This window comes from Artemia sp. Qi Xiang Cuo, chromosome 2, assembly GCF_049724085.1.
Source record: "Artemia sp. Qi Xiang Cuo chromosome 2, ASM4972408v1, whole genome shotgun sequence".
NCBI lineage: Eukaryota > Metazoa > Arthropoda > Branchiopoda > Anostraca > Artemiidae > Artemia > Artemia sp. Qi Xiang Cuo.
The window spans coordinates 96726373-96747206 of NC_142795.1; the positions used below are offsets into that span (position 1 = coordinate 96726373).

At 36.1% G+C, this 20834-nt stretch overlaps 1 protein-coding gene across 4 annotated transcripts in view; it reads right to left on the reverse strand.

Moving 5' to 3' along the window:
* The window catches only part of Nhe3 (Na[+]/H[+] hydrogen exchanger 3), a 216481-nt gene that overhangs the window by 166531 nt on the left and 29116 nt on the right, over positions 1-20834 (reverse strand). For all 4 annotated transcript variants that reach the window (XM_089104737.1, XM_089104714.1, XM_089104729.1 and 1 more), the window contains exons 3-4: positions 9081-9319; positions 2387-2464 (exon numbers count right to left, since the gene is read on the reverse strand). In XM_089104737.1, the coding sequence (XP_088960863.1) occupies positions 2387-2464; positions 9081-9319 (317 nt within the window). The remainder of the gene's footprint in view (positions 1-2386; positions 2465-9080; positions 9320-20834) is intronic.

Consider the following 20834-nt stretch of genomic DNA (forward strand, 5'->3'; position numbering starts at 1 on the left):
ACGGTACCCTTTCTTAGCCAGGACGTAACTGAGGCTTTGAATCCCCATTAGTGTTGGTTTCCAGGCAAATCCTTTAATTAATAATTATATTTATGACACATATAAACTTAATACTTTTACTTAAAAACACAAGTCTGATACATGTCTGGCTACAATTGTTATTTTGCGGTTATAGAGGGCAGAATTCAACCCTTTGCAGTACCACTATCTCTTTTGTTACACGAAAATACACCTAAAGCAATCAATTTTTGTTCGAAAGATCCCTCTTTGAATATTCCCACTGATTCTATATGGTGACCCATGATGAAAAAAAACAAACGAAGTCCACTGGCGGATCCAGAGGGACCGGGGGGGGGATTCCCACCCTCTACCCCAAGATTTTTCTGGCGCCCTCTTATACTGTTTTTTTTGTTTCTTTTTTTTAGAATAAATTCGTCAATTAGGTCAATTATTGGCATCTTTGTCACATTGGTCCCCCCAAAATTTTGCTCTTTGGCTTCCTTATCAAATTGGGCCCCCCCCCCAAGATTTTGCTCTTTGGCTTCCTTATCACATTGGGCCTCCCCCAAGATTTTGCTCTTTGGCTTCCTTATCACATTGGGCCTCTCCCAAGATTTTGCTCTTTGGCTTCCTTTTCACATTGGGCCTCCCCCAAGATTTTGCTCTAGATCCAACCCTGAAACGAACACTTATTCTTAATCAACTTTCTTGGAATGCAGCTAATCTAGAGAATAGGAACTTCAAAATCCGGGTATAGAACACGAACCTCTAAAATATGTTGCTTTAGTTTATACCAAATGTATTCGGATTTTTGGCGCTCCGGATATTGTAAATTGTTTTGTCAGACAAAGTAGCCGTATTCAATATAACATTTTTGCTAATTTGGGTTTTAACCACCCACTTTTCCGGGTAGCCAACGGACATTTTTTTTTATTTTTTTTTTTTGTGTTTTTTTTAAATGTATCTTTGTGTTTTTTTTTGTTTTGTTTTTTTGTTTGTTTTTTTATTTATTATTTTCCTCTTTTCTTGTGTTACTCCACTTCATTTTCTGTATAGTGGGTCAAAAATAAATTATTATTATTATTATTCACTTTGAGGGGGTATTTTCTCCTTTTTTCCAAAAGTAAATAATTTTTTTTATCTAAACTATGCAAAATTATACCGATTTTTTGGAATGTAGCTAAAATTAGAAAATAAGAGCATGAGAAAACCGGGTATAGAACTCAGACCCCTTAAATTTTACAGTTTAGTTTATACCAAATATACTCACTTTGAGGGGGTATTTTCCCCATTTTTCCAAAAGTGTATGAATTTTTTATGCAAATAAAATGTGATGTGTTATCTAAACTTGATAAATTTTGCATATTTGGAATCATCATGAAAATTAGGTTCTTTTGTAGGCAGTATATTCCTTTATTTATAGTGTCTGGGTGACTTTTCACAAAGGTCACTCTTTATTTAATATCTTACCACGAATTGTTGATAGGGTGAATCAAATAGTTACTGAATAGCTCGTTTACAACCAAAATTTCGGTAAAAAGAATGAAATGTTTTCTTTTGTTTAGAACTCTCAAGAAAAATTCAAGCAATTACTTTTACAATTGTTTTGGGTGCCACCAACGTTGAGGATTGGCGAAGTTCTCCTAATTATACTTCCTCTATAGACAGCAAATAATACTTAAGATTCGAGCTGCTTATCATATGAAGATCATCAGCACTACTGAAATGTTAGCTGAAAGTTCGATTACGATTCTATCTAGAGTAATTTGCCTAGAAGGAACTGTGCTGTCCTTTCTCAATTCAACTATGTACCCTATCTTTAGACATCTGCATGACGTCAGTGCCACAACAAAGAGAAACAATATTTAGTTTTAGTGTCGTATTTACTGGCTTTAATGAAAAAGAGGAAAAGACAATGTTCCAAACTGCCTTACTGTCGAGTAAGGTTTGAAGTGAATCTCCAGCACAGTTCAGCGTTACCAAGACAAGTGTTCTGTCAGAAAGGAGCATAGAGAACATCACTCCCTTTTTCACATATGTGGACTAAGAATCCCTTGCAGCTTGACCCCAACTCTTTTGGGATTTTGACAGGGTTCACGCAAGACGATTCATACATATAATGTGGTCCAGCATGTGCATGCTCTGACCTTAAAAATTTTACCAACTATAGCACACACAAAGGAATTTATTTATGGAATAGGGATTGCATAAATTTGGAAACAAGTGTGAGTCATATGCAAAACCACTAGAAATTACAGTTATAAAGACGTTACAGAGGTATATTAAAAGTTATGAAGATAAAGAAGAAGAAGATTAATAGGAATCATTTCGAATGGCAGCACTGAACTGAAATATGGTTCATAAATCAAAAAGGAAACAAGCTTACCCTTTTCATGCTGTAAGCTGCGTGAAATATAATCGGCGGCAGTAAAATGTTGAAAAATATTTCAGGATCAAACGTAGCCTATAATAAAAACAATTAAATATTTTAGTCCAGGACTTTTAGCTCAAAAAAGTGTCGAACCCGGACAAAATTGCAATATAAACGAAAATGGTACCAAAATGATCAGAAAAAAATTCTGTACAACATACTAAAAGTCACAATAAATCAGAGTGGGGCAAGTACCCGAAAAACAGGGGAAAAGGGGGAAATGCGGAGGAAATTGGGGAAAATGCCGAACATGCCCAGAAAATAGTTCAAAGTGCGTTTTCTGGGGCTTGCCCAAACGCTGATCACGACACGGACAGCCAAACTTCAGTATAGCATAAAAGGACGCCGGAAACTGGGGGGAACAGGGGGACGAGGGGAAAAAATTTAAAAATACAGGGTAGGGGTAGAAAGCACTTTGAAATATGTTTTGTGGGTTCTTTTTATCTGATGATCCCAAAACTGAAATCTAAAAGGAAATAAGGAACATGAGCCCAACCATAATGGGAGAAAAGGGGGAAAGAGGGGAAGAAAAGAGACAATTGAAGTCAGGGGTAGAAATCAGTTTGAAATGTGTTTTCTGGGGTTTTCCTATCTGTTGATCACGAAACTGACACCTAAAATGAAGGAAAGAAAACGAGAACCATGAAAACCGAACAAAACTGGAGGAAATAACGGAAAAGGGGAAGGGAAGCCTGACTCCTGAGCCAGCTGCTAATGGCTAATAAGTAGGCCTATGGACAAAATAACTCGCTTAAATATCAAACTTTTACTTTCTTGAATCACAGACATTTCTTACAACCATTTGAATTACTAAACATAAAGAAAACAACCGCTTGGCAGTGATCACAGTATAAAACTTCAGCTATTATAGGTAAAATTTGTACTTTCGAAGGCAATATTGTTAAATAAAAAACTAAAAAAAGAACTTCAGTAACTATAGGTAAAATCTGCACTTTTTAAGGCAGTAGAGTTGACTTGAAAAACACAGCATTGATATCACTAGTCGAGCTCCTCGTCTTCGACAATCTCGCTGTCCCTGTTCAAACAGTTGATACCCTGACATTCTCCGCACGCGAACGTACACGCTAATCCATTTTTCTTGTAGCTGCACCGCGAGTTCTCGCAGCCTGTCTTACAGTTGCATCTCACGACACTCAAAAGAGTCTGAGGTGCGGGCAACAAATCGGTCATCACAGGTGAGTATTTATGGTCTCTGAGGACCCAACCCCAGTCAGCCGGGTCGAGATCAGCTGGTTCCCCTTTCCAACAGGATACCTGGAGGCGCACTCACTGGGAGTGAAATGAAGCTGCAGCTTCGGTTGGCGGAAGCCTTTAAGGCTTAACAAACGCCGTAGTATTTGACGAAGAAACTTTTTCCAAGAAAATTCGATGTCGCAGCTTAGTGAGATCTTCGTTTGGTCGGGCTTTATACAAGCTGAGGAGAAGATATTCACCCGCTTTCACAATTTCATCTTTAGACGATGATTCATCCAGAAAAACTTCGCATTTTTTTCTGAACACTTCGCTCTTCTTCAAAAGAGGTAGCACAGCTTGCTTTCCAAGTCCGAAAACTCGTGAGGTCGTGTCAAATCCCAAGAGTGCGTGCCCTACCAGAAGTAGCCTGGATACTTCTCCCGTTTTTTGAACTTCGTTGAGGCACCAGAACCGTGTTATCGGTTCTTTTGCGTTCGTTGACGATTCGAAGTAAAGTGTTTTTGCATTAGGCGGGAGGTGATACAAGAGTAGAATCAGAAGGTCAGTGTCGTTGCCAAGAACTATTGTTTCAGAGTTTTCTGCTTTCGTTACGGCAGTCTTCACGATTAGATAGTCAGCATCGGCTTTCGCATGGACGACTTCAAATCCTTTGGCTCTGAGTTTTTCCCCGATGTAGCTTATAATTTGCTGTTTGTTCTGAGAGTTGCTCAAAAACTCTCCCTTCTTTTTCTGGAGCTTCATCCCTAAACTGAAATCGATCACTTGATGCTGGTTTTCCTTATACCGTTGATTGTAGGTAGCATCTTTCGTTGTTGGACCCGCGCTGTATCCATAGAAGACAACTGTAGGGGAGGTACAGCGTCGAGTAACGAAACTAACATAGCTGTTACAGATTGAATCCTAAGTAACACCAATCTTCCAAGGTACTTGCTGAAGCAGCCAACCTTCGTCAACTACAGTGACACGATCTGACACTGGCAGGTGGTGAATCGAGTCCGTCTACGCTTCTTTCCATATTGCTTTCGCTAGTGCAGGTTTGTCTGGCTGACGCATTATGCCATGTGACAATCGAACAAAAATGGATTAGCGTGTACGTTCGCGTGCGGAGAATGTCATGGTATCAACTGTTTGAACAGGGACAACGAGATTGTCGAAGACGAGGAGCTCGACTAGTGACATCAATGCTGTGTTTTTCAAGTCAACTCTACTGCCTTAAAAAGTGCAGATTTTACCTATAGTTACTGAAGTTCTTTTTTTAGTTTTTTATTCAACGATATTGACTTCGAAAGTACAAATTTTACCTATAATAGGTGAAGTTTTATACTGTGATCACTGCCAAGCAGTTGTTTTCTTTGTGTTTAGTAATTCAAATGGTTGTAAGAAATGTCTGTGATTCAAGAAAGTAAAAGTTTGATACTTAAGCGAGTTATTTTGTCCATAGGCCTACTTATTAGCCATTAGCAGCTGGCTCAGGAGTCAGGCTTCCCTTCCCCTTGTCCATTATTTCCTCCAGTTCTGTTCGTTTTTCATGGTTCTCGTTTTCTTTCCTTCATTTTAGGTGTCAGTTTCGTGATCAGCAGATAGGAAAACCCCAGAAAACACATTTCAAACTGATTTCTACCCCTGACTTCAATTGTCCCTTTTCTTCCCCTCTTTCCCCCTTTTCTCCCGTTATGGTGGGGCTCATGTTCTTTATTTCATTTTAGATGTCAGTTTCGGGATCAGCAGATAGAAAGACCCCAGAAAATATATTTCAAAGTGCTTTCTACCCCTACCCTGTATTTTTAAATTTTTTTCCCTCTTCCCCCTGTTCCCCCCGTTTTCCGTAGTACTTTTATTCTATACTGAATTTTATATGTCAGTTTCGTGATCAGCGTATGGGAAAGCCCCAGAAAACTCACTTTGAACTATTTTCTGGGCATGTTCGGCATTTTTCCCAATTTCCCCCGCATTTCCCCCTTTTCCCGTTTTTCGGGTACTCGCCCCACTCGGATTTATGGGGACTTTTAGTATGTTGTACAGAATTTTTTTCTGATCATTTTGGTACCATTTTCGTTTATATTGCAATTTTGTCCGGGTCAAACCCTAAAAGTCCTGGACTATTTACAAATACAAGAACAAAGTGAGAATTCCATTTTTTCTCTTTTTATCCTCATAATTATATGTTTGCAGTACTTAGCAAACATAAACAAAGGCTGCAAACCTTTTGGCTTGTTTAGAACAATCTATAAGCTACATTCAAAAGGTAAACAGCAATATCGTTTTAAAACTTTCAGTTTTTGTTAATTCCGGAGAAAGAAAACGCAATTTCAAACACTATCTGAACTACCTGACTCCAATTGAGGAAACACCACCCGGTTCTCTATTTTTTCCTTGAATGGCTGGAAACAAATTGTTGTTTCTACAAATCATAGCTGGTAGTTTATGTATAGATCTCCTAGGCCTCGGGCGAATCGGAACAGCAAAGTTTTAAAAGCACTGACATTCGCCGATATAGCAGGATAAAGTCAAAGCAGCAAATATGGGCACAACTTAAAACATAGTTTCAAGGAATAAAATATGCTATGAAGAACTTGGCAAACAAATTTAAATTACAATTCCAAGTTGCGAATATGATTTGACTCCTCAATAATTCACTCCACTAATTACGGTGTGTGTAAATAGTACATAAATAGCCTAAGAACACATTGATGAACAACAAGTAAGCCAAATAAACTGTTATAAGGGGATTTTTAATAAGTCGTACAGCAAACAGTTCAACAATGTGTCAGAAAACAGCTTTCACTGCTATATACAGATAAATAGGTTCAAGACTGCCGGTATGTCGGGCCCTTTCTGGCTTGAATCTGGTCGTGAACTACACAATAATAAAACATTAGAGAGGTTCAGCGATTATCCATAATTTGGTTTACTGTTGTTCATTGAGTTTTGTCAAAACTACGAATCACATTATGCTTCACATTTGTCTTTTTTTTTTCCTGAAACTTTAGAATTCCCAAGTTGGACAGGCTGTTAGAGTTAGTTTTGTGAAGAGGTTTCTATCAGTTTCTCTCACTCTATTTTTATTGCGTTTTGTGCAACCAAACTCAGAAAAAAAAACCCATTTGACTACCAAAAGTAAACAGTAAATCTAAAACTCAAAAGGGATTAGCAATAACCTTATACAACATGTCAAACCTAAAACAAAATACAATACAAAAAAACTGAAAGAACTAAAACGGACATAAGTCACCTTAAATAAGCATGATGTTGCAATCCTTAAATACCCACAAAAGGCAATACTGTCATTTGCTCTTTACTGAAAACTAAATGTACGCCCTTTTTAGCAACTTGTATACACATAGTGACTTTTGACTTGGCTCAATATCCCCTCCACATGCCCAGAAAGTTTCAAATTAATACCCTTAGCTGTTCCTGAGATGTTTCAAGTAAACCCTGTCAACAACCTAGATACAAATAGTGTTTTTGATTAAGTTCAGCTTCCTACCTAACATGCCCTGAAAGTTCTACCTTTATATAAGACCTTTTGATTTAACTTGACACCCCCATCATTATGCCATCATATGCCCCCATCAAGTTTCAAGTTAATACCCTTAGCTATACCAGACATATTGTGGATACATCCCTTTGGCAACCTGCATGCACATAGTGTCAACCCCCTTAACAAAGTTTTACAACCCCCTTAACACACCCTGACAGTTTCAACTTAATACACTTAGTCGTTGTTAAGATACTGGAAACTTGTCCCATTGACAACCTACATGCATATAGTGGTACTCGCTTACCAAGTACCAGGAACCGTGCGAGGCTAGGTCACTACAATTTTTGATTTCTAGGATAATTCTTTCATGCGATACAAAAACTGAATTTAATGGACCCACTCCCGATTGATACAAGTAGGACACTAGCTCTTACTTCGCAACAAGTTTGGCCTTGACCAGATGACGGCTTATGAAAAAATAAATTTAAAACAGAGATACATCAGTGCTACCCATCCAAAAAAATGCGAGTTTCCTTGTTGTTCAAGGTGGTTTAAGTGTTCTTGACAATGATGATTCTAATATTCCACTTTTTACTCCATATTTGTCTTTTTCTTCCCCATGAAACTTTAGAACTCTCAGGTTGAATCGGCTGTTAGAGCTATTCTTATCTAGAGGCTTCTATCAGTTTCTTTCACTGTGTTTTTACTGTGTTTCACGTAATAAACTTAAAAAACGTTCGACAACGAAAAATAAAGAGTAAATCTAAAAATCAAAAGGGGATAGCGATAACCTTATATAAGATGTCAAACTTAAAACAAAATTACAAAAAAAAAAAAAAAAAACAAGTCACCTTAATTAAGTATGGTGTTGCGATCCTCAAATACCCACAAAAGGCAATACTGAAAGCTGCATCTTAACATCCTTAGCCTTCCTGAGATATCGCAAATATACCCTGTTGACAACTTAGATGCAAATAGTTTCTTTGCTTTTAGTTCCACATCCTACCCAATATCCCCTGAAAGTTGCATCTTTATATGTTTCCTTTGGATTTAATTTAACACCCGTCTCAAAATACCCTAAAGTTTCAAGTTAATACCCTTAGTCCTGAGATGTTTCAAATAAACCCTGTCGACAACCTAAATGCAAATAGTGTTTTTGATTAATTTCAGCATCCTACCTAACATGCCCTGAAAGTTCTATCTTTATATTTTGCCTTTTGATTTAATTTAACACCCCCTCATTATGCCTTAAAGAATCAAACTAATACCCTTAGCCGTTCCTGATATAAAGCGGGTACGCCCTTTTGGCAGCCTGCATGCACATAGTGCCTGTTGATTAAGTTTAACATCCCCTCCAACATACCCTGAAAGTTTCAACTTAATACCATTAGCCGTTCCTAATATAATGCAAAAGCGCTCCATTGACAATCTACATGTATGCAGTGTATTTTGATTTAGTTGACCATAGTCCTCATCATTCCTTGAGGTTTCCACTTACTAAAGAATGGCATGATAATTATGCTAATGCGCAATTTAGATATTTCAGAGGCTATGTGCAATGGAGCATGCCTGACTGTTGTTGAATTATAATTATAGTTGAAATATAATTAGTGGGGATAAGGCTGTAAAAGAATTTCACTTGAATCAGCAGTTAGAAGACAAGCGATAGCGAGAAGCAAATATATACATATATAGCAAATATACTCAAAGAAACTGTATGCCCGAATAATGTATTTTTTTTTAATGAAAGTCTTCTGGTACTTAACCATTTGGTGTTGCTTTCGAACAAAAAATTCAATGATATTCCCTGAGGGCAGATTTTGAAACCAAATAGTAATTTTTTTGTCTTTTTTTGGAACAGAATGACTGATCACAGCAATTGTTTGCACTGCAGATGCAGTTAAAGCAAAACACCAAGGCGTGGAAGACTAAAAAATTAAATTCATCAGTTACTTTTTGTTCAATTTCATTGGATATAACATCATCTACTTCTCCTTTGAATGTGTATGAGTAGGTCTTATTTAAACTTGCGGCTGCTTTTCCACGACGAGACAGTTGGAGCCAAATGACTTCAGGAGGTGTTGCCAAATTGTAATTGCTTGCTTTTCTTGGCATGACCTTTGGTACTACCACTAAACCACGCACACTCTGTGAGTTTCCAGAAAAACGAATTACAGCACCCAAAACTAATCCTGAAAGAGATAAAGGCAGCATTAAAGATTATGGATGGTCTAGTTTAGATATTGAATTTAAAAACAAATTTCTTCAAATGTAAAGAACAAAGTTAAAACTCACAATAAAAGGACTATCCTGTACATAAGGGAGACTTCAGCTCTCTCAATTCCCTCCCTCTTCCTTTGCGCTAAAGTTTGACTTGTTTCCCTCGAAGCTACAGCCACCACCTGGCCCTATTATTTAAACTCTAAAATGCGTTTGCTGTATTTTCGATACGTGGACTAGTTGCTTTCATTGTTCCACATATAGGACAGTTAATTTAGTTAAGCACTAGTCACATAGTGGTTAAGCACTAGCATACGAACCGGGGACAGATTCCCACGTAACCAGATGCCGGGTGAGACGGAAAAGTGCCTGGTCCTACTGCACTTATAGTTAAGTAAGTACAGAGTGAGGGGGCGGTAGCTCCTTCAGATTCAGGACAATTCATGTTTCTTTCAATTTTTAACGTTTCTATTCACTTTCACTTGTTAAACTTTTTCGCTTTTGTTTCTTTTCAACGAAAGGTTAAGTAAATTTGGAAAAACATACTATATTTGAATAGAATGCTTAGAGGAAAGTTTGCCATAGAAATAATGAAGATGTTATGTTTGTACTATTTATATTTTTGTGTTATTTGCTTCCAGCGCATGGTAAAGTGGGTGTTTGTTAGTTAATGCTTTTTTGAGATCTCTTTAGGTGAATTTGAGCATTACAACTTACGGTACGGTCCCTATTTGTTCTTCTTCCTAATTTACAACTTGATCATAAATGACAGTTACTAAAGTGCACATCCTAACTTCAGCAGAACCAACAAATGGAGGCAATGCACAGAATATCGATCGTCAAGGTGACAACATATTGTGCACATTTCCAATACATAGAGATATATCACGGTTGTAGCAGTAGCTGCAACCAAGTAAAGAACGAATCACAGTCCCATAGTAACATAAAAAAAAACGTTTAAAAATAAACTGGCTAATAAGAAAAATTGTCATTTGTGGCTGATACAGGAAATGTAACTATCATCTCGATTATAACCATCATATAGATGTATAAAAGACTGGAGACCCACTTCTTACTAGTTTTAACATTTGTTTCATTCTTCCACTCTACATTTGTTTGATTGTCTACGCGTGGCTTCCGGTTAATACAGAAGTTGGATGTGAAATTTTGCAAAATTTGACTCTACGCTCTTTATGTCTTTAAGATAACCATATGCTGTTAGAACAAATTTGTTGATTAGCGAAGCCTGGCGATCAGCGAAGGGCCGAACGCCTCAGCTGCCGAGTGTACCTTCCAAGGAACAAAGCCCCAAGCAAGCTGAGGGAGCCAACAAAATGTCAGCGTAGCTGGCCTTCTAAATGTGCTGATTAGTGGACCCAGAGAAGCTCTTCTCAGGAAATCTGCTTTCTTTTCATTTTTTTTTCGATTTGAAACTCAATTATTAAAAATCTAGATCAAAAATGGATAAAATAATTTTTCTTTATTACAATTCAACAGAAAAAGTTGTCTTCCTACAGCCGTGTTTAGAACAACCATAGAATAAAATAGTCAACCATAGTTTAGGAAAGTTTTCCCCCTAAATTATGGCCAATAAACAGACCTTTTTTCGTATTTCGACGTTCCCCCGCAAAAAAATACCTTAGCCCTCCCCCCTCCCAAAGAAGGTCGAGCTTGTGTGGAACTATGAACCAGTATCTTCAAACAGCATTTAGAACACATGTAGGCTACATTCTGTGCATTATATGCGTTAATTTTACACTTGAGGACGATACTTTGGGGTAAGTCCCCCCCCCCCTTCAAGGGTAAATCTCTGGTTTTCTGAACAGTTTTCTAGGCTTTAAATATAATGCCACAGGAGGGGAAGGATAGGCTGGAGAGGGGTGGTTCAATGAATTTACACCCTTCCCCAAAATAATTCAAAGAGACACGCCTGGTTAATCCTTTCGCTGTTTCAGGTTCAGTAGTAAACGCCTACATACAGTAAACTATTTTCAAAGGATAAATGTTAGTTTCCCTGTCCTTACATTGGTCAACAATAAGAACTGCTCAAAAAAGCATCATCCATCCGTGTGTTATTAAACCACTCAGTGAAGAAAACGAAATTGCAACATTAAAACTAGACATTACCTCCCAAGAATCTCAAAATTAGCTAGATTGTCCATCAAATAATTGTAAAGGTTATACAGACCAGTCGAATGTATGAGCACGAAGAAACGAATACTACAATCAGCTATGAAGAAACCAAAAGCAAATTCTACTCAAAATCCAGCTAAAAAGGTTTCAAGTACCATTTTTGTTCAAGGGCTTACTGAAGAAAAAGAACTTGTTGCTATGAAACTCAATTATACCTAAAGAATTCTAAAGATGGGACTTCTGTAAGAAGTGAAGCAACTTCAAAGGTTTATATGCCTCCTCACTTATGAGGAGAAGCAGGAGCACCTTAAAGACAAAAACTGAGGAAAGTAGGCTACACAAAAATCTAAGACTTAATCGAAAAGATCTTCAGACGAAAGAAGACTATCTTGTTGTCGTTATGGAAACGGCTACTGTCAATATGGTGATGATTGTAGATACTACCACAGTACTAGACAGACTAAGGCATGACCTTCATCCGACCTTATTACAAGACATGAGGATTGGCAACAAATTCAAACCGCACATGAATCTCAAATAGGTTCCTGTATAAGCTGTAGTATTATGAACAGACTAATGATCAACTACTAGAGACAATTATGAGACACTTCAAGACAGAACCAAGATTACCTCCAGAAACTTCAAATTGTAAATAAGAAAACGTGAAAGGTATCAAAAGAGTCTTGCGCAGGCAATTATTCTGTTATATTTAAAACACAGAACATCGAGGATAAAAATTAATTTTTTGTTTGCAATTTTCTCACATTGTTTTTTGTTTGTTTGTTTTACTCTTGTTTTTGAAATGGTAGTGTGATTCAGTAATCGAAAAATAGTCTTGATAAAGCCCATGCTTCAGCAAAAAAAAAAAAAAATAGAAGAAGTCTACACTGAGAAGCCTTCAAAGTGTACCGGGAGTAAAACACGATATATTTGAAAAACCAAAATAAAGTTCCTTCTTTAATTCGGACTCCTATAATTAAGCTAAATCTAGTTTCAAAAATGAAAAAGTCTTTAATCAGCAAAGAAAAGAAATTGCAATCTTTGGATTTCGCTAAGACAGTGAGCAATAAGAAAAGTGCTATATATACGAAATTACTACAAACAATTCTTCAATGGTACAAATGGCGCGTGTCGGAAATTGGAGGAAAACTGCGAACTAGTTAGGCTGTTTAAACTTTGTAATTCAAATTTAATTTTTGGAAAGATACAGAAATATAATAAATTTTATTTGGCCTAGACCCGATTGGATACTATTGTAAACCAATTTTATATCATTGTATATAATTGCCAACCCAAAAATAGTTTAATTAAATTTTATTTTAATTTTATCTAACAGCAAAAAAAAAAAAAACGAAAATATGGACTATATAAATGAATTAATATTAGTGCAGAAGTTAGTCGCGAAAAATATATAAATTGAGAAAACTATCCCTGAATACAATGGTCAAAAAGATATTGACGAAATTAATATCCAATTGACCCAGTTTGTACAATTAACAAAAACAGACGTTGGAGCGTTAAAAGACATGCTCCTACTACGATTAAGAGGCCAGGCCTTAACCTTTCTAAAACAGGCCGAGCATACCATAGGCAATAACGCCAACTTGCCAATAAATACGGTTGATGACTTGTTAAGAGTATTCAAAGAGATATTCATAGATACCAGTTCAATAAATAAATCAAAACATGGAGAAGTGAAATTTGATTTTTCACAAAATATAAGGGAATATCTGGATAATATACGCATTTCTGTAGAAGCAAAATACTGAAGTGGTTCGGGGCAACTGTATGAAAAAATCATACTAAATACCTTTTTTCAAGGGCTACCCCCGAAACTATATCGATTAGTAATATCCAAGAATCTTCAGACGTTGGACCTTGCAGTCCAAGAGGTAGAACGACTAATTGAAGTTGATAAAATGGTTGCTAATCATAGTAATGCACAAATAAACAGCATAGGCGACTCAACCGCGAACCTAATCTTCATGGGCGATCAGACATCCCCCAATTTCTTTTCAAGGGATAACTCCCCAGTAGCACAAAGAAAAAAAACGCCAGAACCCGCTAGGCAGAAAACAGTACGTTTTCAGCCCATTAACCCTACAATAATCAGGTGCTCTAACTGCAATCATGTTGGCCACATAGCACGAGAGTGCCACTACGTCACCAATCCCCTACCAAGAAATGCTGTCAGTAATATGCAAAATTACGTTGACCATTTGTTCAGAAGAACAAATTTTAGCACCGGTCGTGCAATAAGCTAGAGCAAGGGGGGATTGCGCCAATCAGTACCTTATAATGCGTACCAACCAAATTTGGACAGCCCTTTCCCCAACAGGCAAATTAATTACAGGTTTGAAAACCCAAATACTCGCCAAGGCAAATATAATGCGAGAATGCAATATAAAAATAATGAAAATTTCCCGATGAGAAATGAAAATTTCACAAGCCAACAGCACTGGCAAACAGTGCCAGCAAACCGCACTGACACGAGACATCCACTTTACCATAATAATACATGGCAAAGACAGGCAGACAAAAATCATTTAAATATGCCCACGGAACATAAGACGTCTAACGATCTGGGACAGGCACTGAGAACTGAACGAAAGTATCAGTGAAACGTTTCAGTACCCTCAGAAACATCCGCTGGACACCGAGGTTGCCAGTAATATTTAATAGGTCCAAAAATCTAAGCGTACTTTCTGTTAGTGATATTATTAACAAGCTAAATACCTTTAATAATTTTTTTGTCTAAAAAGTTTACTTTAAGTCCTTAGTTGACAGTTGTGCTACTTTAAATATCATAAACTATTGCTTATTTAATATGTTGCCTCTGCACATTAGGCGACAAAAGAACCCTAATAATCCCAATTTAACAAGTGTTACAGGTCATAAATTAAATGCAAAAGGGTCAATTTGCCTAAACTTAAAAAGAGACAATAAAACATTCATGACAAATTTCATCATATGCGATAATCTCCCATATGAAGCTATTATAGGGGCAAATTTTCTAAGGTCTAATGGAATACTATTAGACGTAGCCAACGAGAGGTTGGTCTACCCAGCTAAGGTGGGGGAAGAATTTTCTACCTAAAGAAATCGTAACAGAGGTTACGAAGATAACATAACAGTAAACAAAATTTCTAGTGGTACAATGTCAAAATATTTTGAGCGTCAAGTCTCAGAACGCCATGTCATAATTGGGAATTTATCCAATTATCCTTAGAGATATAGCAAAAATGAAGTAAATTTAAATATTAACAGTATCGAATCTGCGAAAATAAAAATAGGAGATATGCGACAGTACAGATCAAATGAAATTAAGAAAATAGTGGAATTGTGGAAAAACATAGTAAAACCCAACGTGACGCCACAAGATGCCGCAGTGGCGCAGCATAGCGCCAGCATGAATCTAATAAACAATGAAAATAAAGAGATTTATTACGGATTTGTGATAAGGAAAACAAAAATCCCTCCCAAAACCATGCAAAAAATTCAAATATCACAAATGATCGAGCCAGTGATTAGCAAATCAGAAATATGGTTTGCGACACCGTCGGAAATACCCGAAAATCTTTTATGCGAGGAACAGATTATATATTATGACAAAGGAGAAGGTTTTATTTGGGTAACCAATAACCATGAAAACGATACAATTACAATTAAAAAGGGGACTTGTTTAGTCCAAATCCAGGTTTTAACGGAAAATGATTTAAATACATGGGAAAATTCAAAAAGAAACCTAGTTAACGGTATTAAAACTTCAAATAACGAATATCCCTTGACTAAATCGCAATTTTTAAACAAATTTAAAATGGATCATATTAAGTATATGGAAATTAATAAAAAATTATGCTATTTTTTATGTAATTTTATGTTTTTTTTTTCTGAATCTTAGAATTACTTGGGTATGATCAAATTTTACCATCATTCATTTTTAACGACTGGTAATCCCGTAGCAAAACAGCCATATCGTGTGCCATATAAGCACAAAGAGTGGTTAAAAAATAAAATCCATGAATTAGAAAGGAACGAGATTATACGCCCAAATATAAGTCCGTATAGTGCACCACTACTATGAGTACCAAAACAGCACGGAGATCTTAGGCTCGTTGTAGATTATAGGGCTCTCAAAAACCAAGTAATTAGCGATAAATTTCCCTTACCAATAATAGACGAAATTCATGAATCACATTAAAGCAAAAAATATATTTGGAACTCCTTAGACCTGGTCCATGTCTAAAACCAAGTAAATGTAGCAGTCAGTTACTTCCATAAAACCGAATTTTAAGAATCCAAATACTTTTCTTACGAATACTTGAGAGTACCATTTGGTCAAAAAACAAGTTCACGCGTGTTATGTAGACCCCTATTGCACCTGCGGAGAGGAGTTAGGAATATAATTCATTTTGTTGATGATATTATATGCGTGGGGGAAAACACTGAGCAACACTTGGCAACTTTAGCTAAGGTGTTCGAGAAGTTCAGGCAAGGCAATTTAAAATGCCGGCCTGAGAAAGTAAATTTATTTCAATCCAAAATTAAATTTTTAGGAGTAGTAGTAACCCAGGGAGAGATATCCCCAGACCCTGATAAAATAAAATGTGTTGAAAACCTCAAGCCCCCCAGGACTATGAAAGAATTAAGGGGAATTTTAGGACTTACGGGCTACTTTAGAAAATTTGTACGCAATTATTCCCAAATTGCGAAACCCCTCACGGAACTAACGAAAGGAAACTCCCATAGTGTTACCTGGTCCCAGGAAGCTCAAACTTCCCTAGACAAACTCAACAAGGCGCTCTTGTCTGAACCACTTTTGTCACTCCCTGATATCAAAAGCTGACAATTCATCGTTACCACTGATACTAGCTCGATGATCCTTGGCGCTCTCCTTTTGCAAATAATACCAGTCGCAAATCATAACAATTTAAATGGACCGCCTAAACAAATAGAAAAAGTTATGTGCTATTCAAGTAAAACTTTGTCAAAAGGCGAAAGTAGTTAGTCCTCAACAAACTTAGAATTATTATCTATTATCTAACACTATGACATATTTAGACATTATTTAATTTGTATAAAATTTATATTACGATCAGACCATAAAATATTGCAGGACCTACACACATTTAAAAACACCACGGGCATTATAGATAGAGGGAGCATGAAAATCAAATACCTAGATTATGAATTTGAACATTTAAAGGGAAAACAAAATGCAGCTTGCGACTTTTTGAGTAGATATCCAGAAAATGATCCGTCGGAAACTGAAGAAAATGAAGTTAATGCTATTAATGCTAAGAACAAACATGAATATAAAAAAAATAAAGTTAAAGACACAGAAAAGGAAAATAAAATTAACTGTTGCCCCCTATCGTTGGAAAATATAAAAAAAGCAAAAAAAGGACAAAATGTGCGTAGCACTAACTGATTATTATGTAAATGATAATGCGTTACTAGTTAAATTCATAACTATTAGAAAAGAGATAGATAATTTTTAATACGACCTTGAGGAAGAAATACTGTGTAGAATTGTGACTGCTGAGACAAATAGAAACCAAACCTCGATAATACCTGTATTACCACAAAGCTTGATTTGGCCCGCATTTGAATATTTTCATTCGGACACAGGTGGACATTTAGGAGTTATGAAAACATTCCATAAGTTAAAACAATACATTTACGTACAATCTGCACTGATAAAACTTAAAGAATTTGTAAGTACATGCGAAGCATGTAATTTGAGAAAAATCCCCCTAGCTTATCCAAATCCTCCAATGGGAAGGGTCCCAGCAGCAAATTACCCCTTCGATATTATCTCATTTGACCTGTACGGGACAAATGGAGGCTTACCTGTTTCTAGCAGAGGCCATACGTGTATTCCTTCGGTTGTAGATCACTTTTCCGGAGTTACTTTTGCAAAAGCATTAAAAAATCAAGGTGCTTATGCCACAAGTAAGGCATTATCAAAATTATTTTTACAATTTGGCGTTCCTAATAAAATTTTGAGCGACAACGGGAGCAATTTTTTTGCAAAAGTAACAAAAGATTTAATGAGTTTCCTTAATATAGAGAAAATGGTGACAGCGCCGTACCATCCACAAGCTAATGGCAAAATATAAAACAGACATAAAATATTTTCGAACTTTCTATTTATTTATACGAAAGACAATAGGAGCGACTGGGATAAATTCTTACCTTACTTAACTAACGTAATCAACACTGCTTATTCCGAATCAACCAGAGAAAATCAATTTTATTTACTTTTTGGTCGAGATTTTAGAATCCCGTTTGATGAGATTATTGAATATCGTAGATTTTATAACGACTCATAAGATTATAAACAAGAATTCATAAATAGGATGAGGAAAACTTATGAGATAGTTAGGCAAAAACTGGAAAAATGTAAAATAAACCAAGAGCTAAGAACCCAACCCAAAGTTAAGGGGACTATAGATTTCAAAGTAGGAGACTTTGTTTACCTAAAGAACGAGGCAAAAATGGAAGGAAAAAAACTTTCCAACAAATACTCTGGACCGTACAGAATAGTCAAAAAGTACGATAATGAATATACCTTTAAAATGGAGAACCCCGATAGTGGAAAAACTTACAAGGCGCATGTTAGCCGAATAAAAACAGCCAAATTTCCAGAGAGATGGGAATCCCATCCCTCTTCGACTGATTCGTCAGATTCGGAAAATGACGCCCCGTCATTCGGAAAATGAGCCCCCTAGGTCAAGACTGGCAGGGCTAAAACCCTTTAATTTCAAACAAGATTATTTTGAAAATGAAAGTGATGAACAAAACTTTGAAGAATTTTTAGCAATGGAAAATCTAGTTGTTCCTAAGAAAAAATCCCTAATACCAGGATTTTTTCCTGAAATAAAAACGCCAAACACTCCAAAAAGTTATTCATCGGCAAGCGCGGGAGATTTAGATTATACAATATCTCCAAAAACCCAATTCTTCACCGATAGAATCTCGACCCCATCTCCCCCCAAAGATTTCCAGACGATATGGTTTCCCCTACAACACCAATAGAAAGGCCCCTGTCTTTACAAGAAGAATTAAACAGAGCTGTAGAAACCCCCGGTATTACTGTAAAGAAAACTACTCCCAAAGATTTAACTAAAACAAACCTGCGAGAAGCTATGGATTTAATAAATTTTCCCATAAAAACGAGTCAAAGTACATTGCCCAGGAATAAAACCCCAAAGGATGACCAGAAAGGTCGATATCATGATATAACTGTGTCCAAGGTCAAACCTAAACACGACTGGACATGGACTTTACAGAGGGAATCCCAATTGCAAAGAATGCCCCATCCCCCTGAAGACATGGCCTTCAAACACTGGAGGAACCCCGCAAAAACTATTGATTCCTCCCAAAGCTCTCAAGAATCTTTCAAATCCTCCGAGTTGAGAACTCAAGGCGAGACCTTAGAGAATAAACCTTCTACTTCCAGAGGAGCAGAAATTTACGAAGGAATGGCAGGTGATACTACAAAAAGTGCCACCTCTAAAAGTTCCAATCCAGATTCGTCGGCAACCAGTTCTGAAGAGTCTGAAGTCGAATCAGACCAAATAGTAGCTAAAGAAATAGGGAAATCTAGGCCGACCTCAGCAGCCGCAAACGGTAAACAAACTAAATTAAAAGGGCAAGATTTTTTTAAAAAAAAATACAAAAAATTTGACATTATTTCGCTAGACAAACCTAAAAATAAAAAACTGAAATAAACAGAGGATAAAATAACGACACAGTCAGGTAGAACTGTTAAAAAAACCTGACAGATGGAAATATCCCTAATTAACGTAAAGACAAATTTCAAAGATAATAAATTTAACACCGTAATAAATTTAACAGTGTGCATTTAGAGTTAACCAAGTAAGGATTTGATTAAGTTTTAGATGTCTTATTTTTGTTACTGTTATTCCTATGCCCTTTCAAAGGATAATAGAAAGGTTGGAACAGAAAATAACCAAAGGTAGGAAGCTCGTGGTCGACTAAGAACAACAACCGGTGTTGGACCACGTCTTGTGGGAAGCCCGGGGAGGAATTCAAGGCCCATGATTGTTTTGTAATTTTTTTGCGTGTAAATGAACGTAGGAAGGGATATTTCTCAGTCCTTAAAGTGTAAGAAATTAGTATTTTTATGCCAATCAGGGCCAGTCAAAACAATACTTAAAGGTTGAATAGAAACTTCTGTGAGCTAGCTAAGTTTTCGTTTTTGGATCTGAATGCTTTGAAAGAGAAACAGTGAGTTTACTTTCTTATAGCTCCGAGGCGAAAGAAAAAAAAAAAGAAGAGAAAAGTGTTTTAATTTCATTATTTTATATCTATGACGTATACAATAACAGAGAGATCACTGTTCTATAGTTCTGTGACAAAAATGTTCTTTAATTTCATTGGTTTATCTATGACATATATTGTGCTCTAATTTTTGTGACATATTTTCGCAAGTCAGTCACGTTATACATTACCTATACTGACTCAGGTCCCCTCAAATTTTCTATGAAAATTCGACCCAGGTCCAAACAAAAATTGATGTCATCAAAAACAAAACAAAATTTTTTTTTACTTATCGTTTAATTTCTACCAATAAGAAGACTGCAAGGTGATGACGGTGATATCTTTACTAATGGTTTTATACATGGATTAAGTCGAGGAAAAATCTCCTCTCTACAACGGGCATAAGAGTTTTCTAAGATGTAGAATCCCTACTGAAATTGCCTTCCACGTGAAGATTGAAAAAAAAAAATTTAATCAAAAATAAATCAAATATGCCTAACTTGACTTAAAAATTCGATAATCTGACACTATTCTTAGCTATAGCTTGATCTGAATCGGGTTTTGCTCTATTTTTAGGTTTTTAGTGTTTAATCTTCCATTTTACTTGCCGTTTTGTTCGTTTTTATTGCTTAAAATATCAGTCAATTTATTATTTAACTATTCTAATAATCAATCCGTACTCAATTTTAAATTAATTATTTATTAAAATATGATTTCTCAATAAGTTATTAATTAAAATTTAATTATCTCAATAAACTATTTAGAACCTGATAATTTATTTAAGTTAGACTAAGGTTTATGTTTAACTTGAAAAGACTGTGCTTCATTTAGCGAACAACGTTTATTTTTGAAAAAAAAAATTTTTCCTGTTTCCCCTTTTTTTTAGTTTATGAGAAATTTATTTCAGAAACATGTATATTAAATTATCCCATTCTGATATAGTGAATACTAAAGAAATTTCCTCTTGAAACCTATATTTCTTCACCACCATTATACCCGTACAAATTTCAGCCAGTTTTCAGTATATTTTGATAGAGCGAATTTGTTTTTATTAGCTGAAGTAAA